This window comes from Anthonomus grandis, chromosome 10 (genome assembly GCF_022605725.1).
Source record: "Anthonomus grandis grandis chromosome 10, icAntGran1.3, whole genome shotgun sequence".
Taxonomy (NCBI): Eukaryota; Metazoa; Arthropoda; class Insecta; order Coleoptera; family Curculionidae; genus Anthonomus; species Anthonomus grandis.
This window is the reverse complement of record NC_065555.1, coordinates 28,263,284-28,289,802: the sequence shown is the minus strand read 5'-3', so window position 1 is coordinate 28,289,802 and position 26,519 is coordinate 28,263,284. Positions and strand designations below refer to the sequence as shown.

Sequence of the window (26,519 nt, the reverse complement as noted above, 5' to 3'; positions counted from 1 at the left end):
AATGGAAATTCCATCACCATCTATTGCATTTGACCCTATTTTATTTATAATATCGACAGTTTTATTTTCAGTTATAAGACTTATATTAAATTCCGTCTCAAAGTGACTAAATGTATTTGAATTATAAAAGTTAAGTTTTTCTAATGATGTTAAATTAGTAGGGCCCACGGTGTTCGAAAAAAAATTATTTAAGTCCTCGGGTAAATTGAGATTTTCAGGAATAGGGTCAATCTTTTTTTTAGTAAAATTAAGTTTTTTTGCTTTGTTCCAAAATTCTTTACCCTTTTCTATAGACATTTGCTTGAAAAAAGTATTTTTTTCGCGATTAATTGCGTGTTTAGTATAATTCTTTAATTGCCTGTAATATGACAAATTCACGAGAGTTTTTTGTCGAGTATATTTTTTCCGAGCTTTGTCTCTTAATTTAATTAGATGTTTAATATTACTCGTGATCAACGGCGTAAATGGTCTATCCTTATATAGTCTTGTTTTAAACGGAGCGTATTTATTTATTAAATAGGAAATATTATTGCTAAGTAATGACACTTTTTGATTAATGTCAGAAATATAATAAATATTATGCCACTGTAGCTGCTGGGCCTCCTCCCCAAATGAAGTCATGTTAATACTATTGTAGTCCCTGGACCTAACAACTTTTTTACATAATTTAGATTTTGGTAAGTTTAAAATCGCTTGAACTAGATTATAATCAGATATGGACTCCGATATACAGGTAGATTGAGAGCTAAGACACTCGATGTTACTGCTAGCTACAATGACGTCAATAAGGGTATTAGACCGATTGTTGATTCTAGTAGGGTTATTAATCAGTTGCCGAAGATCGAATACTTCCAAAAGATACTTAAAGTTTTGAGTTGCTGCAGTTGGTCTAAGTAAATCTATTTTTAAGTCCCCCATAAAAATTATACTATCATAGCATGGAACAGATATAGTAAAAATTTCTTCAACAAGTTCAAGAAATGTAGGCATGCTAGAAGAGGGTGGCTTATACATATTTACTAATAAAATATTTCTTTTATTTGCAATAAACCTTATACTTAAATACTCAAACTCATCAGTTATATGGGGAAATGTATAAAGAGAACTTAATGACTTTCTTTGCATAAATACCAAAACATTTAAAAACATTCTTTTACATACCCTCTTTTTCTCATTGATTTCTCAAGTAATACCAGTACGTTCCAGCTCTTCTGGAAGGCTCGTCTCCTTTGGATGATCTTTTTGTTATCGTGTACTCTATATTTCCCGTGATATAAGCTCTTTTCTCTATCCAGTCCATTTTTTCCCAAATGTTTCAAACATTTATCAACCAGGCGGCTTTATCTGCATTCTTCTCCCGTTTACGTGTTTTGGTAACATCTCCATTTTCTTCAGGTTCACTGTCGCTACTCCCGTTCATCGTTCCTTGTTTGCGTGGTGAGAATACGAATTCCATTGACCTTTGTCTTGATCAGTAGAGCCGTGATCATCTCTTGAGTCATTTTCCAAAGTTTCAGTGTCGGTGTCATTAAAGTAAGGATTCAAAACTTTTCTTTGTCTTTTCTTTTTGAAGTGTCTGAAAATCTGTTTTTTTTTTGTTTTCTGCATCTTCTGTTTCACTAAGGATCTCCCTTATAACTTCTGCATTATCTTGAAGAAAATCTGGATCTAAATGAACTTCGTCATTATTATCTATTTCACCAACATTAATATGTACATCTTCTTGCATGCAGTCAATAGTCACAATATTTCTAGCTTTACTTTTTTTCTTGTTGATGTCTTCTAAAACCGCAGGTTCTAATGGAGCAGACCATTTGTGGGCCTCATGCGTAGTATTAAAAACTTTTTATATATCGTTAGTTTCGTAGCATAACGTTAGTTTCGTAGCATTATTTGTAGAAACCGTTATACTGGATTCTAGTACTGGAATGTTTTGACTTCTAAAATTCAGATTTACTGCACTCATTACATTCTGCTAAAGTACCATCGTTATTTTATATAGTAAGTGGTAGCGGTTGTGCTTTCTTCTGGAAATGATCCATTAGAAATTAACAATGGTAAGTTTAACATATTTACATTTCTTCAGAAAATAAGTCTTAGAATACAAAAAGGAACGTGTACATAGTATTTGAAATAATTGGAAGATGTTTATTAATATAGGTATACAAAATATGTGAGGTAAAAAAAATTTAAAATGCAAGCTTATTTTTGCATATATTTTTATTTTTTCAGACAGTTCAAAAGAATTTAATTTGTGGAGCGGTCACCATACAATTGTTGAACGAACGAAGTCGAAATAATTAGCTGAATATTCTACAGATATTATATCAAAAGTTACTCAATACTTAAGGAGTGCAATTTCCAATTTTACTGATAACCCGCTGTCTACTTGGAAAGCAATGTCTGGAATACATCTCATCCTATCAAAATTGGCCCAGAAATACTTATCGATTGTGGCAACCTCCGTACCTTCTGAACGGCTTTTCTCTAAGGCAGAACAAACACTGACACAAACGAGAAATCGTCTGAAGGGAAAAAGACTCTCAAAGTTACTATTTTTAAATAGTGTTAATAAGAAGTTTTGGAATGTGTAATTTAATTTGTTTTTATTTTATGTTGCAGTTCATTTTCTATATGGATTTAGGATTATATGTTTAGTGTAATCTGTAATCTAAAACATAAAAACCACTCATTTTATTTAAGTATTTTCTTAAATAAAATGATTCTCCTTTATAATAGACTTTTTACTTTAATGTTCAATGACTAGTTTTTCCAAAAATAATTTGAATTATGATTATTACTTTACTAATCAAAACTAGCAAAATACGCTGATTCGATACATCGATTTTTTTGAAAATATCGATGTATCGGAAAGAACGATGTTTTCAATATTCGATACATCATTTGATACCAGTATCGATGTTTTTTTCAATTTTGGACATCCCTAGCGCGTGGTGGTAGCCAGCAGCAGATGATTGATGGAGGTCCTCCAGGAACCAAAGGAGCTATTCACAGAAGTACATGGATTACGGCACCAAATTTTAAGAAATTTCTTATATATGGATTTATCTTAGATAAATGCAGAACTAAAAAAGAGAACCTTATTGCCATTTTATTGACTAAGACCCACACTGTTGGGCGCCAATATTAACCCTTTTTTTCCGCAAAAGTTAAATGTTTTATTAAGAAAACATTGGCAATTTCAGAACAAGAGCTTAGTGGCATATAAACATCTTCAGTGAATTCACGGTTACAGATTTTTCACCTATTAATTTAACAATTCTTGCAGACTGTCAATCTGTCAGTAGTTATTCCATAGATCGAGATACTTGAGAGAAATATGTGGCAGAAAAGAAAATGTCCAAAAATTCTACAAATCTTCTATCTATTTTAAAATCTGCAAAAGACAATAAAAGGTTGCAATTTTTTTGTCAAAACACATGTTACGATTGACCAAAGTAGCATTAAGAAGTGCTAATCATCTAAAAGAGGTGCAAATGCAAAAAAAGGTAAATTTCAACAAATATTTTAGAAAAAATGCTAAAAGAAGGATAGCTATTGTAAAATAGGTAGTGATATCAAGTTCAAGTGACGAATAAGTTGAAGACGCCAACCTGCATGAAAAAGTTTTATCAAAATACATATTTGTTTGAATAGTTTACTTTGTCGGCTCCACATACTCTAATTCTTATTTTAAAGAATGACTGTTAGATAGCGCCATAATGTTAAAAGTGAATGCGTTTTATTACTTATTTAAATAGTTTGCCTTTTTTGATCTGGACATTTGAAATCAAGTTTGGACGCATGGTTTTTAGATGGCACCATAGATACTCACTCAATGAGGGCGAGAATTAATACCTATTCTCCCACAGATTACGAAATGAAGCAACAAAACGACTCATAAAAAAAATTAACTTTCAATTTTTATGTTTTCACCTAGTTTTAGAATCATAATGATCCTAACGTTTATAAAAAGTGCGTTTAAGTAATTAACTAAAAGTGAAACCCAATTTTACGAAACAAAGTATTAACAATCCTTTTACTTAATATACAATTCCAAGTGGCAGGCGAACAACGAATGTCTTGTTGATTCAATTAAAATTAATAACAACGACTCGCGCAAAAGTACCGCTTATGTATGACATACATACTTGGACGACCATGGTAAAAAGTAAAAAATGAGAGTAATTTTAGCACCGTTATAAGATTATTTATGCAATTTGTAGAGTAAGTAACGAAGGGCGAAGGCGGGGATTTTTGTTTTTTTTTCAATTAGTTACTGCTTTTGATTTACAGCAAAATTAATGCATCTTTGACGTTTTATTTTCATATCCTAGGGGATGTGAGTGGTCTTAGACCCTGCGAGCTGATTTTTATTCAACTGGGTAGGAACTGCATAACGAAAATCAAATCTTCTTGAATTAAAAAACTATTTCTTGAATTTTTTAAAGTCAAAAGCCTTGATATTTGTTGAAATACAAATAGACAATTTTATTGCAAGGTTTCATTCCTTGACCTTTAAACCGGTCAAAGTCTGGCTTAAGTATATCATAATTTCTGTTTTGATAATCGTAATAGCATTGGTGAGTTTTATAGCGATCTTTCAAAAATGTGCGTGCTCTTCATACCATTAGAAAGTTTACTGATCCTCCAGTAAAGTATGGCATCAATACTTTACTTGAGTAAGAAAGACTTTTTATTGCTTATCGTTCTATATACCGTATAAAGGTAATTATCGACAAGTTGTACAGCCTAAGGAGGATTGTTGAACTTAATTGTTACTTTTGTAGTATCGTTGGAACTGTATAACAAAAACGACGCATTCTTTCTTTTTCCTGTCTACTGATTTGATTGAACTAAAAAGTATTTTCAAACCTATAAAGAACGAAAAGTAATTTTAGTCAGACAGTCGGACATTCCTCGTAAATGCGATTAATACTTCATGGACTGTGGGTATATTTTCGGGTTGTCTGAAGTCTGCTAAGTATGTTTCCATTAATAAGGATGGAAATCTGAGCGATCCCTCCAACTGTGGACCTATCTCTCTTTTGTACACTTTGTTCAATATCATTGAGAAGATGGTTGAGGCTTAATAACATCCTTGCTAGGTTTCAATTTGATTTTCGGGAATCTCTTAATACACAATATATATAATTTTCTTTATGAATTTTATGGCCGATTTAATGGTGGCAAGGTTTCGACGGCAGTCTTTTATGATCTGTCAAAGGCATTGACTGTGTGAGCCATGATATATTGCTCCATGGATTTAGGGGCGTGACACAGTTTGATGATTTTTATTATATTTATATGACCATCGACAGCCTATCATGGGATCAAAATCCTTCGCTGGAAAGTTCTACAGGGGTCTGTTCTGAGACCTCTATGTTTTCTTCTGTATGTCAATGATCTTTCAAATCTTGGCATACCGGCAAAACTAATTTTGTTTGCTGATGATCTCACAGTTCTCTGGCATAGCCCTAACAATGAGTCTTTGCATTCGTCCCTGCATAGGGATTTTCATGTTTCTTTAAACCGCCAAATGTCCACATATTTGTGAAGTATCTACTGAGTATTGTATACCAAAATTAAGGTTTTTCATTTAATTTCTTTTAGGAAAATATTACTAAAAATGTAGTAATAATAATATACTGAATTACAAGTATATTATTATAATCTAGCAAATTTTTTGCTTATTCGAACCCAAAATGCCGCAAAAATAATGTGTGCAAAAATGAAGGTAATATCCGTTCGATATCCTGTAACCAAAAAGTCTAGAACTCAGCAAATGGCGTTTGCCAGCAACATATTTATAGTCCGCGCCCACTGTTATTTAATCAATATACAAGACTTTTGCAAGACTGTGACTTGGACTAAATTCAATAATAAATAATGGTGGGTATTCTTTTTTCGATGCATACTTTTATACTGTTGAGATAACAAGTCAATATTATCATATCTGTTATCAGCAGATGATATACGAAGAATATATTGTGATGTTTGTTTTAAATTACTTGTTAAAATACAGGTCTTGGGTACGTGTGCATCCTTTAAATAGGACAAAAAGTCACAAGTTGAAGAGAGAAAGACAGAGTTTACTTACTAAAGGTCCAACCAAAACGTAGAGAAGGCCTAAAGAGGAGGAAGAGGACTAGCGGGAATGTACGATTGGAGCACCCGAACGATCCCAAATTGCGTGAGTGTGGTGGTCACTACGCGAAAATACATTCTACCTCTCAGCAGTGTTGCCGTTTCGGTACAATTGTACTGAATTCGGTACAAAATGGTTGCTTTCAGTACTTTCAGTACCGCATATAAATATGTTTTTTTTAAAGTGAAAAAAACATAAATACATATCTAATTTAACTTAAAGTTAATTTTAGATTTTTATACAGTATGTGCCGATGTGCCATCAATGCCATCTATCATCAAAGTCTCAAAGCTACAATTTTTGCTATTTGATGCAATGGAAACTGCGATATGCCACGTTTTGCCGGTTTCACAAAATTTACCTTACATTTTCACCGGGTATTCCCCTATTTTCTGTTATAGGTTATGTGAGTTATTTCTTGCCACGAATTACGAAGTACACACTTCCGCGTGATCCTTCACACAGTCAACACGTGGTCGTTATTTTCCTTTCCTATCCTTCGGATTCCTTTCCTAAACCCTTTCCTACCCCTTGCCGTTGGATATAACGTGCCTTTAAGAAGTAAATTTAGTGAAAGTATTAAGCCCACTTCCGCGTCATCCTGCACCCAGTCAACACGTGGTCGTTCTTTCCTTTCCTATCCTTTGGAACCCTTCCTAGACCCTTTCCTGCCCTTGCCCTTTGCTAGTGGTAGTTGAACCTATTCACGCCGGTAGCCAGGCCGGATGATGCCGGATGCATCGTAGGGGAGGCGTCACCGTGCATTTCAGTATTGAAAATTGTAAAAATATCGATTCGAGGAACAGGGTACATGCCCGACAGTTTTCCCGAATCTCCAAATCGTGCTGGCAGATTGCCTCATAGCAGAAGCCATTAAAACTAGCCTAAAGTCCAAGTCCAATTACGAAGTAAGAGTTTTTTTACCAAGAAAGAATTTGATTTATGAAAAATTTACTTGTTATTAAAGTTGGTATAGTGGTTTATATTTAAATAAAATGGACAGGTAAGTAACTAAAGAGGCAAAAATGACTTCTTAAGAAGGCTTTAGCTATTTTGTAATTTGAGAATAACTTTCCAGTCTCTTAATTTATTTGTTTTTTAATTTAATATTTAAAGAATAAAGGCAAAATTACAATAAGAAAGCTAAATTTTTTGTATTAAGAGTACAGGTAGATTTACCATGCAGCTTTTTAATTTAATTTCCTTTTAGATTTGTTATTCGAAATCTCCCTCCTAATAACAGAGTCTTCTCAGCCGTCTACTTCAGGTTTGTCTCAGCCATTTAGTCCAGTTCCAGATATTTCCCAACCATCTACTTCAACACTACCTTCGTACAGTAGATCTCAAGCTATTTCTCAACAAGTAGTTGATAGTAGTGATCATTCAGAAAGTGAGGGACATGAAACGCCTGCCAAAAAGCGAAAATTATATGATGTAAAGTTTCGTGAAAATTGGCAAATGGTAAGTAAGTTTAATTGATAGTATGGCTTTTTATATTAATATTTTCTTTTCAGGATTTTAAATGGCTTACACAAAGGTCTGGAAAGTCCTACTGCATATCATGCCAGAAATCCCTGGTAGGTGGTAAAAAACATCTGAAACGTCAGGAATCTTTAGAGACTCATAAAAAGGCTCTGAAGAGTACCCAAGGCACAAAATGCATTGATGAAACATTACTTAATATCCCTAACAAAATAGCCCAGGATCAAGTTAAGGTAGCAGAATTGAAATTATGCACTCTTGCTGTAGAACATAATTTGCCATTCTTAATTTTTGAGCATCTCCCTAAGTTCCTTGCCTCTCTGCCGGAAAAAAATATAATAAAGTCAATTCAATGTTCCCGTACGAAAGCAACGGGCTTAGTAACTGAGAAATTAGGACCATTTGCTGAAATGTCTCTTGCCAATATTAGATAGATTCTTTTTTTGGTTTAACCCGTTTTTTCCCAAGTTTAAATAAATTAAAATTACCTGCTATGCCCGAGTTTTGCAAAACTTTTGAAAATTATATTTTTTGAAAAAATCAAATTAACTGATTATATTTTTCTGTGAAAATTTGTTTTTTTGTTTCTAAAATTTTTTTTTATTTTTTAAATTGATGTTCCATTTTTGAAACACTGGGAACACATGGGTGCATTAAAACCAACTTTAATTTTTATGAACAAAAGTCAATTTAAAAAATCATAAAATAATTATTAAGTGGACACATGATAGCCTTTAAAACAAGCCTCATATAAATTGAGGTTATATTTCTCACACATCTTAGTCGAGTCTTTGTGACATAGGGCGCACCTATTCTGTTTTGTGGCTGGAATAATCCAATAATTCAAACCATCGTACCTAATTTGATTATGGTTCCGAGCATTTAACGGCTTTGTGCAAATGTTTTAGGGCGTCCTCCAGTTGAAATAGGCCTTCCATATTTTCTTAAATATACCTGCACCACTTCTCTTCGAAACTTTAAAAATCCACTTTTTTGCCATTTGGTTGAAGTCTGTAATACTGCCAGGCGTTATGTATGCACGAGTCCTAGCAAAATGCGAAAAGACTCCACCACCATTTCTTGGAACGAACCCCAATTCTATAGTGTATATTTTGATCCATTCGGTCCACTCCACCTATATATTTATTGTATTGCCCGACTACAAAAGGCTGAGGAACCAGGCATTTTTTTTTCTCACTGGAAATCCACCGACTAACTTGACCAACAGGATTCACCGGAGGACGGTTATCATTCCATAAGGTAACTGTTATTTGAGAATTAGTGTCTTGAGAATAATCAAAGCTGCCTCTTGTACCCTTTTTTTCTTGCATTTTATTGCGCAAAGGACAATTCTCTAATCTATTCTCGTTGATTGTACCTGTATATCCTACTTCGATCTTCTGGAGCGAATTGACGAATTTTAGGGAGGAAAAAATCACTACATATAAGGTCATCACTACAGATCCTCCCAATCCTAGCTCCATGTAGCGTCTATTTGCTTGCTTACCTTGATAGGGATTAAATTGTATTAGGTACCCAGATTTTTCACACATACCTAATAGGTTTATCTTTTATATACTGCTTCGCTCCATGCCTTCTGAAATATGGTACCATACTTTCATCAATAGACAGTTTTTCGTTAAGCGGAGCATAAGACAAAAATCGGTCATTCAACATGTTGAAAAGTGATTGCAACTTCGCAAATTTATTGTCTTGTTCAAAATCATTATTATCAGCACAATGCGCAAATTTTTTTAACAATTCAAACCGATTTCTTCGCATTGCGTTTGCTACTAATGGATTGTATGTATCAGTATCCACCTCCCAAAGCATACGCCATCTTGGAACTTGTAAATGCCCGGATAAATATAAAATACCAATAAAGCATTTTAGTTCTCCTGCATCAGTACTAAAATTATGATTGCCTTTTTGTCTGGCATACAAATTAAACATTTCTACTAAATAATTACATAGTTCCATATCAAAAAATGATTCAAAGCACGCAACAGTATCTGGAAATATGTCGGCGTTTGCGCCAGGCTCTTTCGGAGAAACAAATTGTGGGAAGGAGTTATTCAATTCCACTTTTTTCCAGCTTCTTTCTAAATTTGTTCTGTTTATATTAGCTTGGGTTACCAATCGAGCTAGAGGTATATTATCGCTATCGTCGCTTGCATTACCATCAGATAATTCAGGAGAGTTATCGTTTACGATAGAATGGCCTGAGGTTCCTGGTTGCGAATCGATTGCGAAGATTTCCTCAATATTTTTATCCTGATCATTATCTCCTATATAAACTACTCCATCAATGTTCTTTATTTTAGGAGAAGCTTCTGACTGCATTTGACGAGCACTAAGGTAATTTACATTAGCATTAGCATTACAATAAATTCTTTGCAGTAGAACAATTTAATTATCAAAACTATAAAAATTGTACTTACTTTTTTAACGCCAAATTGTGAACTTTAAAAAAAAATCAGTAATTAGCACAATAAATGCGGAATTTGCAAAAACGCACATTAAACCTTCTCTTATGCTAGCCAGAACGACACTAACACGACACGACCGCGCGACGGAAAGATAGTTAAGAGCACGCTTCTCACAAAAGAGACGGGGACAACGTGGTCGTTCCGATTTTGGAACACCAGGACAATAATGACATTTCCAATATCGGAACTCTGGGAAAAAACGGGTTAATAGAATTAGAGCAAGCTAATGCCGAAGCAATATTTAATGTAGCAATTTTAAGTATTACAAAACATGAAATTCCAAAATTTCTTGAAATAATACCATTTTGTTATGGGTTGTTTATCACATTTATTACATCTAAGTGCTTCCAAGGCCTGCGCATTTTTACCAAATCATGTAGAGAATTTTGCCAGAAGAGTTTATAATTATTTTGCACACAGTGCTAAAAGGCAACATGAGGAATTTCAGCGGTTTGTACAGGCAGAGCCACATAAATGATTGCGCCCTGCTTAAACGAGGTAGTTATCCTTAGAAGCAGCTGTGAAGCGTATTTTGGAGCAATGGGATGCTAAATATGAACTAAACAATAAATAAATTAAACTATATTTCATCACATATACTTAAAATTGTATGTAAAACGAATTTGGAATTCCAAAGTGGAGGTTCTAGAATTACTACATTGATCCCTACAATAACTGCTAATTATAAGATGATTTTGAAATTTTACATGAAGGACGAAATCGTTGATAGTCTTGATATATCCCGTATAAATCAAAAAACCCAGATTATTTTTAAAATATTGAACATATTTACTATGGTGCAGGATTTGAACTTCACAAATCTATCAAAAATTGAAATACATCAAATTCGTCTTAACTGTCTTAATTTTTATATTAACTTGTGTTATGAAATAAGAACAAGGGTATATTTTTCTAACAAAATTCTTAACCAAATATCAAACTTTTTAAATATAACTAATATTTTTAAGCCAAATAAACCTTCAATATCTCTTTTAGCAGCAGAGTTTCCCAACATAATTAAAGAAGAATACCTTAAAGACCTAAACCTAGAATGGAGGCTTTTTAAATAAATATAAAATTAATGAGGAAATTAATAATATTGAGGAGGTCATTTTGCATATAGAAAAATTTAAAAATTACTCTGGGGAATTCGTATTTCCTAACTTAATAGTTTTGTTCAAAGTAATTGTAGCGCTACTGCTGAAAGAGTGTTTTCAATGTTAAGTATAATTAAAACTAAATATAGAAACAAACTAGAAACGAAAACTGTAGAGTAGTGTAGAGGCGCTATTATTTAGCAAATAATCTATAAAGGGAAATACTTGTTTTTCATGGGAACCCGACAAAGCGTTAATTTACTTTAAGGTGCATATAAGTACTTGTAGTTAGGCTAATTAAGATAAGGATAAAATCTGCACTACTATTTAGGATAATAAGTCCTTTATGTTAGAATAATATTTGTATTAAATTTAAAAAACAGATTATTTAACCATGTTTTTAGTATATTTTTCAATTAAGTACATTTTTCCTGAATTCAGTAAATTAAAAAAAAAAAAATCAGTACATTTTAAATTTCCGCTGCGGCAACACTGCCTCTCAGCGGCCAGTTCAACTAGGGAATCGGTGAAGCACTACTGACATAGACTTTGCCTATGAATTTATATTGCGTATTAATGCATGGATTTTCAGGCACTTCTTGAGCGTATCACATGTAAAGCGATCGTGCGAGTTTGTATCACCTCGTAAGGTATCGTAAGTCGTACAATTATGGTTACTCTGACTGACTGTACTTGACTATACACGCAAAAAAAAGACTAAAGAAATACAGCTTAGCACATTTAATACAGCCAATAACTAACTTAGAATAGGGTTATTATATTTCACTTAATTATACTATTTCTTACCTCAGATTCGGGCATATCGAAAGCATCTCCAATCTTCTTATAAAGTTCTTTGACATTTGAGAATCCGGATACAAAAGCTGTCGGACTTCCATGGGCCAGTTGACAGTAAAATTGCAGGGAGTGAATTATTGGAGATTCTGGAGGACTCTTATTTACTACATTATTATTCTCCAGCTCGTGCCCGTTGATTTGTGGGGGCGGTATTGCTTTGGTGCGGTGTTTTCGAAACATTTGTGGATTGCTGTTAAACCTGAAATAAATTCAAAATGTTAGTACTCGAAAATGTTTTATACACTATGTGTAATAGTTTCTATAGAACTAAGTAGGTGAATTATTTGGCTATCGAGATAACCAGACCTACCGGCTCTTAATCGTTTAAGAGTAAATTAGTTATGCATTGATATATGATTATTGCATGATATTATAGTAACTACCCACTAGGTGTTGCTATTTATCTTTGATGACTTCAGAAAATTCTGATCAATAAAAATTAATGATATTAAAATTTGAGATAATAAAAATAACTGAGAGCAATTAGCACTATCACATGTAAACAGATAAGGAAAATTGGTTATATGCATTTGAAAAAAGTAGATAACACTGATTGTAAGGGGTTTGTATACTTGAATTTGACTATTATATTTTGTCTATTATATTGTGACAAAAACCTCAATCAGTCGGTAAAAGTAACAATTTTTAAATCGGAAATGGCCTTTGGGTTTATCGTTGTCGAAGAAGAGATATAATGCCGTTTAGAATTTGCTGCTAAACGAGAAATAATTCCTTCAGTAAGCTTTCTCCTACTTTCGCAGTAGTAGGACTCTTTTATCTACCTTTATAACCTCTCCATTGAATTCCCAAAGATACATGAAATACATCGACTTTCTAGAACTATTTGTTATGCCATACCTTTAGGAGTTAATATTGTAATGATCTTAATTACCGTGAATATACCAGCTGTACTCCAATATTCGGGAGTTTTCGCTTGTTTGGAGTAATATTTTGAGGTAGATATTGAAAAAGTCTAATTTTCGAACTTCGAACTATTTTTAACTGTTATCAAGTATAAACTAACAACAACATTATATAGGCTTATATATACTAAAGACGTGTGACGTGCGGCCATGTGCGAAGTGCATTAGATTTTCCAGTGCCCCGACAGTAGGGATCTCCAGATATTCGGAATATCAACACTGGGCTATCTAAAGATTCCTTGGTTTTGCGTGACGTTGCTTCCAGAAATCTTTTTTTTTTGCACAAAATCTTGCACTTCTCACAAAAAACCGATTTACAGGCCCTGGGGCCAAATATCCTACCTCCAAGCCTTCCTGAAATTTTTCTGGGTTATGGTCACCTTCATGGATGCATATATGTTTGGTTATTTTGATGGATGCATTTTACATTGAACTTATAAAAATTCTGCAGTTAATAAATACACTACCGCTCAAAACTACCATGCTTGCCCACCATGTATTCTTTTTAATATTTTAAATTAGATACAAGAATCTTATATTTATACCTATATTTAGATTGTATATCTTTTGTAAATTGCATATATGCTTAAACAGCATACCTATCAACTATGGTTCGTTGAAAAACACTAAGTATTTAAAAATAGTCTTGCAAATAACAAACAATGTAGTGAAAATATGCACTTCTTCTAAAAAACTAATCTGTTTACAGCTCGTTTCCGATGAAATTTGAAACATTTAAAGGTGCTTAGTCTTCAAGAATTGATTTTGTGTAACATTGGTAAATAATTTCGCTTGCTTATTGACGATTGTCACCGCTTCTTTGCTGGTTTTTTAACATTCTTTAAAATGGCTAAAACAAAAGAGTTATCGGTAGAAACAAAAGGTGTTATCATTGAACTTCATAAGGCTGGAAAGACTAACTGTCAAATTTTGACGGATTATAATGTTAGGAAATTCACCAGAGAAGGGACTATTAGCAACAAACCTCGATCGGGAAGGCCAAAGGCAACAAGTTCAGAGGAGGATTTAAATATTATAATTACAAGCAAACGCAATAGATGCCTTACCACCCTTGAAATCACAGCAAAAATCAACAAGGAGCGTAAAAAAGCGGTCAGTGTTTCGACAGTAAAAGTCAAACGGCGACTTTATAATGCTGGTCTTAAAGGATGTTTAGCTGTATGAAAACCGCTACTGAAGAATGTTAATAAGAAGAAAAGACTTGAGTGGGCCCAATCACACAAAGAATGGACCATTGATGACTGGAAGAAAGTTCTCTGGAGTGACTAGTCGAAATTCGAGGTTTTTGGAACGAAGAGGCGAGTTTTTGTTCGTCGTTATATCAATAAAAGGATTGCTGAGAACTGTACGGTGGCCTCAGTTAAACACGGTGGTGGTTCGGTGATGGCGTGGGGCTGTTTCGGAGGATCTGCAGTGGGCGATCTAATTAGAATAGAGGAAATTCTTCGAAACGAGGGTTACAAAACAATTTTAAGTGACAATGTACTTCCTTCTGGTACTCGAATAATTGGGGAAAACTTCATCTTTCAACATGACAATGACCCCAAGCACACGTCGAAATTGTGCAAAGAATATTTAGGTTAATTACAAAGGCAACATCTTCTGAAAGTTATGGTAGGGCCCCAACAATCACCGGACCTTAATCCTATCGAATTACTGTGAGATGAACTGAATAGACAAGGGCGAAAATCATGCTCCATATCAAAAGAAGACTTTTGGAGGATCATCCAAGAAGAGTGGCACAAGATACCTCAGGAAACTTTGGACAAATTAATTAGAAGACTACCGAAACTCTGTGAAGCTGTTATTAAAAGAGGCGGACATGTAGATGAATACAAAATTTGATTTTCTTAAATTTAATTAATTGAAAAATGTATTGTTTATATTCATTTTGTTATAAATAAACCGCTTTATAAGAATAAATGATGGGTTTATTATTTTTAGTTATAACTTTAAAACAGTCATATTATGTGGGCAAATACTTTTGAGCGGTAGTGTATGTTTTAGGTCATTAGGTTCAGTTGTGGGATTCAGACGTGATACATGTAATGATACCTGTCTAGGGACACCCTATATAGAAGTCTCTTTAGACCCTCCAATAACAAAGTGTCTGTTTCTACGTCCTTTTGTCCTTACCTTATTCCAGCCCTCATCATTAGATTGTTTTATATGTTTTAACTCCTTAGATTTTAGATTGTTTTATGGTTTGAGTTCCAGGTGCTGCAACTCATCCATAATATCTTTTCGGAAGTTTACATCTACCTTCCCACGCAGTTCGTTGACACTGTCAGAATCAGCTGGTAAGGTCATGTCACTAGGAGTATTTAGGTTTTTACTGTTGGATGCACTGGCCCTTCGCTGTAGCGGTGGTTGCCGATCTCTACTTGATTGCGCATTGACGTCAATAATTAGAGGTTGCGCGCGGTTTTTTTGGGTTGACTCCGAATAGGCATTCGGGCTTCGTTCGCGTTAGAGGCTACATTGATTTTTGGAGGCAGTGTTTTTAACTCTTTCCCTCTAATCTCTTATTGTTTGTGTGTACGTTGTTTAACGGTAAGTTGAGCTTATTATACGTTGTATTGGCTTTTCATTGTTTTGGCTTACATCATCTGCTTTTTGGCTAGAATTTTTTCATTTTGTGCATGCTTGTCTTAAATTCTTGCTTTCAGTTAAAGTAATATGAGCGATACAGGGGGAGGGGGCGGCCCCCCCTGCCTAAGGTAAAAAGTTCAAAGGAATGTGTTGTAGGTAATGCTGGTATTCTTCAAGATTCTACAAATACCAAACTTGAAAAAGAACCAATTCTTTATTCTCAAAGTGATAATGGTCCATTTTTAGTTTATCTGGAATCCACTGAAAAAGTGGGCTTCAGTATAGGCAAGTTTAATAACATAAAAATTGCTAGAGATATCTTTAACCTGAACCTTAATGATGTTAAAAAAATTAAAAACAAAGGCCTAAATAGAATTTCCGTAGAATTCATTAATTATCAAGCAGCAAATAACTTTGTAAAAAATAAAACTTTACTCAATAAAGGGTATAAAATTTTCATTCCTTTTAATTTTGTGACATGCAAAGGGTTAGTCAGGCAGATAGATTTAGAAATAGGGGAAGGAGAACTCTTAGAGTGCTGCAAAACAAATAGTGCAGTTGAAATTCTTGAAGTCAGGAGATTGAATCGTAGAATTGTTAAAGATAAAGAAACCGTATATGAACCTACTGGGTCAGTCCTCTTTACTTTTAAGGGTGTTTGTCTTCCTAAATCTATAAATTTATATAGGCTCGAAAGACCAGTATCCATATATATATCTCCAGTAACACAGTGTTTTAGATGTTTGCGCTATGGACATACTCGTACAAATTGCAAAGGCAAAGAGAGGTGTTTTACATGTGCAGAGGAAAAAAATAACAATGAAGAGGAGCACTCCTGTTGTGAAATTAAATGCTTCTATTGCAAAAACCCACACAAGTCAACAGACAAAAGCTGTCCAGAGTACATCAGACAGAAAAATATTAAGGAACTAATGGCTTTCGAAAATATTACCTTTTATGATGCTAGCGAAATCATTAAAAAAAACTACATCTCAAGAGATGAATTTGTATATCGTCCTACAGAATTCCCAAGCTTACAAAATATAACCAGACAAGACCCTTCAGAAAATACAATCCAACCATCACAGAGACGCACACAACATGCAAAAACAGCACCTATAAAAAGATCTTTTCAACAAGTTGTCACTGAAAACAATAGGAAAAAACGCATAATCCATAAGGGTTATGACAAAAAAGCACATAATGAACATTTAATGTTTCCCAATTCAAGACCTCAAAAAGAAACTAGAGCACCCATTTTTCCACAAATTTCAGAAAATAATTTAAATACATCATTGCCTAGTACTAGTGCAGTTCACACTTATAATTTACAAGAACCTCCTTACCCTGATGATGTCAGGCATATTATTAATGCAATCTTAAACACCTCAGAACATAATAAAAGATTAATCCAAAGTATATTGTACAACCAAAACCTTGACATGGATATTGATCCCAGTTTTCAATCCGATTCAACCTAAAAGTCTACCTTGCTTCACACCCTTATGTTAAATAGAAATAAACTAAAAATTATCTGCTGGAATCTGAGAAGTTTAAATTCCAATAGGGACAATTTAATTAGCCTTGTGCATAAAGAAAGTCCCGATATTGTTTTAATAAATGAATCATGGCTAAAAACTAACGACACCTTCAATCTAAATACATATGCTACAATCAGGCAGGACAGACATGACGGTTATGGGGGAGTGGTCACCTGTATTAAAAAAAATCTTATTTTTAAGGAAATCGAAACTTTTTCATCAGACAACACACAATATATAATAGTAGAGATAGGTAATTTACAAGTGGTCAACTTCTATTGTAATTCACATAACAATATATCTATTGAAGTTTTAAGTAAATTGATTTCTTATAATGCTAAAAATATAATAATCATGGGGGATTTTAACTCCCATCATCCCTTATGGGATAAAGCCACACCTAATAAAGGTGGTAGAATTATCAGTGATTTTATTCAAGATAATGGACTTGTGATTTTGAATGATGGCTCACCAACTTTGTTCCAACTAGCCCTTGCAACACCAAGTGCAGTAGATTTAACTTTGGTAAGCGGAAAATTAGCTACACAAGCGACATGGAATGTTATTAAAGACTGTGGTAACAGTGATCATTTTCCCATATGCGTTATTCTTAACGATAACGGTGATGTTAACTTACATAATAATATTGCTAGTCCTTATAATATCAGAAACTTCAAAAGGGCAAATTGGGAAGCCTATCATGATAAACTCTTAATACAGCTCTCAGATCTTAATTATAATCTGGATTATGACCAATTGATGTCTATAATTTTTGAGGTTTCTGAACAAGTAATTCCAATAAAATTGGTTGGAACACCTATGAAGAGGGGTAATCCATGGTGGGATGATGAATGTACATCTTGGGTTAGGGAAAGAAAAAATGCCATAACAAATTTTAATAATGCCCCATCTACAGAAAACTATATTATGGCTAAAAAGACAATTGCAATAACTAGGAAAAAACTAAAACATAAAAAAAAAGAAAAATTCAAACTTTTTTGTGGCACTTTAAATAGGAATTCGAGTATCACATATGTTTGGAACAAAATTAAAAAATTTAATAACAACTCTAAAATAAGTAGATTTAATCACGTAATTTCAGATAATTTTAAGCAATCCATTTTAGACAATATGTCAGTTATAAATATAGACCCCAGTTTCAATCTGGTTCCGGCCAATGGAGATGACAATTTCTTGCTTTTTTCCTTAAATGAGTTAAACCTGGCCTTAAATAAAAAGAAATCATCTGCACCAGGTATGGATGATGTATCCTATCAAATGTTCAAATTTCTGCCCTTTAAAGCTAAACAAATTCTCTTAAATATCTACAATAAAATCCTAATGGGAGGGGAAATACCGATATCCTGGAAAAAATTCAATGTTGTTAGTATTTTGAAACCAAATAAAAACCCAATGGACCCTGACAATTATAGACCAATTGTATTGTCATCATGTGGTGCTAAAGTTTTAGAAATTATGCTCAAGAATCGTCTGGATTGGCAACTGGAACATGATCTGAAATTTTCAAATAGACAGACAGGTTTCCGTAAGGGAAAGGGCATATATGACAATATTGCATTTATCACATCTTATATTAATGATGCATTTCTTTCCTCTGAATCAGTTATAGCAGTCTTTTTAGACATAAAAGCAGCATATGATAATGTAAACATCTATAAAATGTATAATACTCTACAAAACATGGAAGTGCCCAGTCATATGTGTAATGTAATCTACAAACTTTTTACACACCGACTTCTGTATTGTAGGAGCAATAATGGGTCATTCTTGGGTCCAGTGCTGACAACTATGGGTCTTCCACAAGGCTCCCCTTTGAGTACCATCCTATTTAATATTTATATAAAAAACATTTTTGACTTAAACCTGGGGGATGCATTTGTAATAGGATATGCCGATGACTTGACAGTAATAATCAAGGGCAAAAACGTAGCTACAATGATTAATAAAATTAACATTGCCCTGGAACGCATAGATTTATATCTCCGGGAAAACAACCTATCCTTATCGATTAATAAGTGTGAAGCAATGTGGTTCACTAGAGGGAGAAAAAGTGTCACCCCACCTCCCATACAAATTAATAATTCAGTTATCCCCTTTAAACAAAACGTCAAATATTTGGGAATAGTATTGCAAGAGAATCTAAAGTGGCCACCTCACATCTTAAAAATTAAAAATAAAGCAAAAAAGTCACTGAACGTCCTAAGAGCATTGTGTAGAGTATGGTGGGGTGCAGACCCAAACACCCTCTTGACTGCCTTTTTTGCTTTGGTACAATCTCATGTAGATTTCGGTTCAATATTTTTTAAACCATGTGCAGGAACGGCTCTGAATGGATTGGACGTGGTGTTTTACGAGGGCTTACGCATATGTATGGGATGTATGCGCTCTACGCCCAGAGTGGCATTGTTAGCGGAAGCATCTATGATAGACCTAGAATACAGGAGAAAACTACTGGCTTCCAAACTAATTTCGAAATTTTTATTAATTACAAATTACCCTATTATTCAAATCATAAATAATATTAGATCTAAAATAATAAATAGACCTGAGTTTTGGAATAACAATAAAACTCCATATCTAGTGACTGCATTTCAAAGCTACAGACCATACATAACCTTACTCTATAGAGGAGAAAAATTTCCATGTTACGAAATCCCCTTAAACATTCTAAGTGGGTCTCTAAAAATTATAAAATGTAACTTAAAAAAGAGAGATATCATGACAGGAAATAAATTTATAGACGAAACCAACAACTTAAAAATCCGCTATACATTTATTTATTCTGATGCTTCAAAAAAGGGCAACAGGGTGGGATTTGGCATATCTATCCCATCCTTGAACTATAGATTCTCGTCACGTTTGCCGGATAACCATAATATTTATAAGGCCGAAATAATTGCTATTCATGATGCTGTAGAAACCGCTATTAAGCAACAAATCAAGAGAGCAATAATATTTTCAGACTCAAAAGGTGCAATTACAAAGCTCAGTGGCTCTTTTTTTACAGCAAACTCTGAATATTGGGTTCTTAAAACTAAAAGATTAATTGCCATGACTAACAACAATGGCTATGATATTAGACTGTCTTGGATCCCAGGTCATTCAGATATACCAGGCAATGATGAGGCAGATATTCTGGCCAAAGTGGGAACTGATTTAAACATCCCTAGAAGAATGCTCTATGATATTCAGGATATATTCAACATTTTAAAGCAGGAAATAATAAATACATTTAGGGACAAGTGGAAAATTTTAGTGTTAAACCATCATCGCAGATATGCTAGGGTACAACCCACATTTACCAACAAAAAATGGTTTGCTAACTTGAACTATAAAGACAGAAGACATATCACAACAATTATTAGAATGCGTACAGGACATTGCTTGACTAACTCCCACCTTTATCGAATTAACATAAAAGATAACCCTTTGTGTGATTGTGGTTTATGGGACGACTTGGACCATATTTTCTTTGAGTGCCCAATTAATTGCGTTATTAATTTTGACCTATATAAGATCTTTGTATTAAAGAAAGGAGTATCACCATTATCTATGACTGACATCTTATCTGCTCCGGACGATGAAACAATAGAGATAATCATGCGGTTCATAAACATTAACCAGATTAAAATCTAAAGCTCAACTTTCCATTAACCTTGAATTGTCCTATAATCCTGCCTTAATTGCTTGTTTTAGTGCATTGGTGTGGTCATATATTCCCTCTGTTGTATCACTAATATTCCTACTGTTTTACAGCCTTAGATAGAAACAGAATACGCCTAGAGGCCCAATCATAAGTTGTATTTCCTTATCAAAGAGTTACAGTGCAGCAAAGTATCCTGAGACTCCTACATGGTCCAGAGCCAGATAAAGTAGGATCTCACACAAATCGGGCTGGCAATTGCCTTGCAGCAGAGCCATCAAGTCAACAAGACAAGACAAGACAAGACTCCGAATAGGTTATGGGCAGCGGATTGTTTACCTTTTTTTCAGATCTTCCAATTGATCTTCGTAAGTCTTAATAAGTACCTTTTGAAGCTTATTTGAGTATTGCACCTCATGACAAAGTTTCATGCAGATATTAAATTCCCTGCTACTGCACTCTTTTTCATTTCTTAGCAACAAAACAATAGAAGTGTCGGCCATTGATGGTAACGATTTACAACCATCGCAAAGTAAGTGCATATTTGAACTTTCGGCAATAATTTTTATCTATGAATCTTTGATGTGAACACATATCGCGTGAAACTTGTTTTTACACAACTCACAACTTTGAGCTAACAATAAAATTGTCTGAGCGGCCCGAACACACCTCTACTTCGTCCGCCATTTTTTTTCACTTGAAGATCTAAGAAACGAAATGCTGACGCAGTACCACTCAGTAATACCACTTCATGTATATGTTGGAGATAATGGCGAGCCCATCGAGTCCTTCATCCTGGACGTAGTAGTAGTAGTAGTAAGGGTGGAGGAGCTAGAGCTTGGCAAGTAGGCCTGAGCAGTCCCTTTTCGCCAACCCCAGAATCACCCACCCCTACGCCTCCACTCCCAATGCAATTTTTAATAAAGGCTTGCACGTTGTCCTACTCCAGATCTTCCCGTTGGAGTGTCGTTGCTCCAAAAATTTTCCTTCTCAGGCGACTCCACCTATCACAGATACCTAGTATGTTGTATGAAGTTTCCTCCCCTGTACCGCAATTCGGACAGAGTGGGCTTTCTCTTATACCAAGAAGGTGTAGATGCCAGTTTAGACTGTTGTACCCGGTCAGGATTCCCACCAAGTCTTTGATACTTTGTCGGGTCTTTGTTAGCAGTCGCCTTGCTTTAGAGCCGTCATTGTCTGGTATCATTTCCTTGGCCTGTCTACATCCTTCTGTCCTTCTCCAATTCTTCCTTGTTTTTTTCCCAGGCCCAATTATTGAGTGCCTGAGAGATTTGTTTTTTCCTAAGACCGAGACAAGGTTCGGGGCCTACGAAGGGGTTAACGGAACCGTGTCTTGCCAGTTCGTCGGCCCGCTCATTGCCCTCGACACCTTGGTGTCCTGGGACCCACCTCAGTCTCACTTCCCTGTGTGCTGCAAGCCTTTCCAATGCGTCTCTGCATTCATGGACTAGCGCTGAGCTGGCCCTGAGTTTCTGAATCGCCTTGAGGGCAGCTTGACTATCGGAGTAGATGCAAATCCCCCCGTTACCTTCCAATGCTCTCGTTTGTTTGCTACTTCGAGTATAGCAAACAATTCCGCTTGGAAAACTGTGGTTTTTCCAAGGATTCCCCGTGTTCGTTTCCATCCTGTATACTCCTGCTCCGACTGAATTGGCACTTTTCGTCCATGATCCATCTGTGTACCAGGCCTGGAAACCACTTGGCTCTCTAATCTGGTTCGCCGACCATTCTTTCCTTGTCGGGATTTCGAATTGAAACCCCTCATTAGTTTGCCGCTTTATGTAGTGCATCAGGATGTCAGAATTGGTATGTTCTTACACATCCTAAGAGCAATCGTCATATGGCCTTGTCCTAAGTGAACATTGTGCCACCCTCTGCTATCCTTCATCCTCTTATACGCCGCCATAGCCTCCCTCTCATCCTGGACGTAAAACATATATTTGAATTGAAAGTAGGAGTTACGAAGAGAAAATTTCAAAACATGTATCACTCCCCACAGTGGAAGTCCAGTGCGTTCTGCAACTCTGGTTTCTCCGACGCGACTATTTACAGAGTGCTGCAAGATCTAATGTATAAGCCTCGAGAATAGTTGTTATTTACTTACTTTTAACGGTTGGAGATTCGAACTTCCCAACAGAAACGTCATGTTAAATTTAAAATAAATAGGAGCTACGGCCTTGCGGATGGTCTCGTTGGATTCGGAAAGACGAAACCAAGTCAATACCGTTAAAATTTTCTCGATAAAAGCCGAGATATCGACTTCCAAAGTTTGGAACTTATTTGGACAATGAATGTGTGAAAATTAGATTTTATCAATGTCTACCACTTTCAAAAACCGAGATTGAAAAACTGGTACGGACCCGGAAACAACAACCTATTCAGACGCTTAGAAAAATCGAGAATCAAATTGGCAAACAAACAGAGAAGCGCAAGCGAACATGTAAAGATTTTACAAACATTGAAATCCTCGTATGTATCCTTAGTTAGATCAAATCTTAAATATTGGTCATATTCAAAAGAGTACAAGTTTATAGGACACATAATATCATCATACTCATCTCTAAATGATTTATTACAAAGAATAGAATTTTATGACGTATGTTTTGCTTTTAGAGTATTATGCAACAAGAAATCGTGATCTTCTGCATAGTCCACTTTGTCGAACAACGCAGATGATTTACATCTTGTTTGCAGTACTCTGAAAAAAATTGCAAAGTCTGTTTAGGTCAGCTTTATTGCATGTAGGCATTAATAATTTACGGGGTGTAAATAAATAGATGCGAAAAATTCAGGGGTTGATTCTTGGGTAAATTTTAAGAAAAAAACTGTATATGAACGTATGTCCTAAAAGGCGTAAATTTTAAGATATCGGGTGGTAAATATTAAAGAAAAATATGGGGTGTCCCAATAGGAACGCACGTTTTGAATTACGCAGCATTCTTTTTTTATCGCAGTATGTCAAAAAAAAAACTGAAAAGAATAATGTAAACAGTTTGCGATTAGTAGCCATGGAACGATATATGGTCGAACAACGAATTATTATTGTTAAAACACACTACAAATATGGAGAATGTTTTGCGGAAACATTTCCTAAATTACGGGGCATTTTTGGTCGACACGATGCATCAAATCACACGACCGTCCAAAGACTAATTGATAAATTTGAACAAAATGGTTCTGTCGTGGATGTAAAAACACCAGTACGTCACCGTACTAGCCATTCTGTTGAAAATATTGCCGCAGTGCGTACTGCGTGAAAGTGTTGGCGAGAATCCAGGAACATCTATCCGTCATCGTGCACAGCAGTTGCACATTTCGAAGAGCACTACCCACCGAATTCTAACAAAAGATCTTCATTTACATGCCTATAAGATTCAATTGATGAATTAAAGCCAGTGGACCATGCGACGCGCCGTACATTTTCTTCTTGGGTATTGCAAAAACAACAAATGGATGTCGATTTTTCGAAAAAAATTTTGTTTACCGATGAGGCACACTTTCACCTTAATGGCTTTGTTAATAAACAAAATTTCCGAATTTGGGGCGAAGAAAATCCTAGAGTCATTCATGAGAAGAAAATGCATCCATTAACAGTCACTGGTTGGTGCGGACTTTGGACAGGTGGAGTAATTGGACCGTAGTCCTTAGAGGACGAGGCTGAAAATGCAGTTACCGTGAACAGCGAACGCTATCGTAATATACTCACTAAGTTTTTATGGCCTCAATTGGATGGTATGGATACGGGCGGTATGTGGTACCAACAGGATGGTGCGACATGTCACACTACACGTGATTCAATTGTTGCAAAGAAAGTTTCCCGGTCGTGTCATTTCACGGAATGGAGACCAGAACTGGCCCGCAAGATCATGCGATTTAACGCCTTGTGACTTTTTTCTTTGGAGTTTTTTAAAATCCCTCGTATAAGCTAATAACCCAACAACAATTCCACAGTTGAAAAACGAAATTAGACGTATTATTAGCGAAATTGGGCCGCAATTATGTGAAAATCTAATTGAAAATTTCTCAAAACGAATAAGAGTCTGTCACGAAAGTCAAGGCGGCCATTTGCCAGATATTATTTTTCACGTTTAATTGCAGTGTATTAGCTTTACATTAAAATATAAATAACACTCAGTTTAAAATAAATTATGACTTTTATTTACCAATTAAAACGTGCGCTCTTATTGGGACACCCTTTATGTGTTTTTTTATAATACCTGTAGAAGCCTTCTAGATATTTTAATAAAATTTGGTATGCATTTTCTATGCATCAAAAGGCATTTTCTGAGGGTCACTAATTTTTTTTTATTTATACCAAATTTGATGAAAAATATGGTAAGCCACTTTTTTTTTAAATTTTTGTTTGTATTTGTAATTCTCATTTATTTCTGAGCAAATTTGAACTCTTGACTTTCTTTTGTCCGAGGTTGCGTATTCGATTAAAAAATTGGCCGCATTTGTCAACGAATCTGATAAAAAATTCTGGGAGAATTTTGAATTACGGCACAATGAATTAATGAATTTCTCAAGTCATGAATATCCAGTACCGGACACTGAAACAAATTTAAAAAAAATAGCGAGCCTCCGAGAATGCCTTTTGATGCATAGAAAATGCATACCAAAAATTACTAAAATATCTACAGGGGTTTCACAGGTATTGTAAAAAAACATATATTTTTCTTCAATCTTTACCACCCGGTATCTCAAAAGTTAGTACTTTTAGGACATACGTTCATATAAAGTTTTTTTCTTAAAATATATCCAAGCCTGAATTTTTTCGCATCTATTTATTTGCACCCTGTATATACTATGTATGTACTCTTTTAATGTTTTATTTAAACATTGATCAATATATAAAAAAGCATGCTCAGGAAAACCCCATAATGTTGATGTATGGTTTTCTTTTTATTTTGATTTTCAGACTTTATCTTCTGATTACTGAGTACTAAGTTCTAAGTACCTAGAATCGAATTTAATTCTTAATAATCTAATTCAAATAATGTTTTGGGATGTTATAAATATTGATTCATTGTCTTGTCGATATCTCGTTATTCATTTATGACAGATGGAGTTTTGATTTAATTTAAATCTGTATTATTTTAGAAATACAATTGATAATAATTTGCTTTGTTAATGTTACGCTTATAGACTTATCTGAATAGTTTCTTATCACTGGTATATCTGAAATTATCAGGCCTTGGTCAATTATTCTGTCTATGGATTGGATAAATCTAGTTACACCTATAAAAGGACTTAAATATTTATTTATAGGCATTTGTTAAACTTAAATCAACTGCTAGTGTTACAGATTTTGTGAATTAATAATATACAAGAGCGAGAAAGGCATGGCAACCATACTTACTAGGAGCTAGTATTGCCATGGCTATACCGGTATGGAAACGAAATCGCAGACCATATGAAATGACATAGTATGTTGCAATAGTATAAAAACGTGTAACTATAACCTTAGCCTTCAGTTTGTTTACACTTTGTGCTGCATACAAATTTTTAAGTAATTTTTAAGTTCCTAAACCTAATAAATAAAAATTGGTTCCTCTGATGGACTCATCAGTATTCTCTACTAATTGATAATAATTTTTACAAAATATCCAAGGATTGTTAAAATGTTAGTGGATTATGACTTGAGGTTATAATAGTTTATAACTGTATATGTAGTTTGGAT

General features: G+C 34.6%; 1 protein-coding gene across 3 annotated transcripts in view; it reads right to left on the bottom strand.

Annotated features, from left to right (window-relative positions):
• LOC126741152 (PDZ domain-containing protein GIPC1) overlaps positions 1-26,519 on the bottom strand; it is a 91,557-nt gene that overhangs the window by 29,316 nt on the left and 35,722 nt on the right. For 2 of the 3 annotated variants that reach the window (XM_050447494.1, XM_050447495.1), the window contains exon 2: positions 12,024-12,273. In XM_050447494.1, coding sequence (XP_050303451.1) covers positions 12,024-12,254 — 231 coding nt within the window. In that variant the 5' untranslated portion in view covers positions 12,255-12,273. Of the gene's footprint in view, positions 1-12,023; positions 12,274-12,384; positions 12,488-26,519 lie in introns of those variants that run through there. The other variant, XM_050447496.1, reaches the window with a different exon arrangement.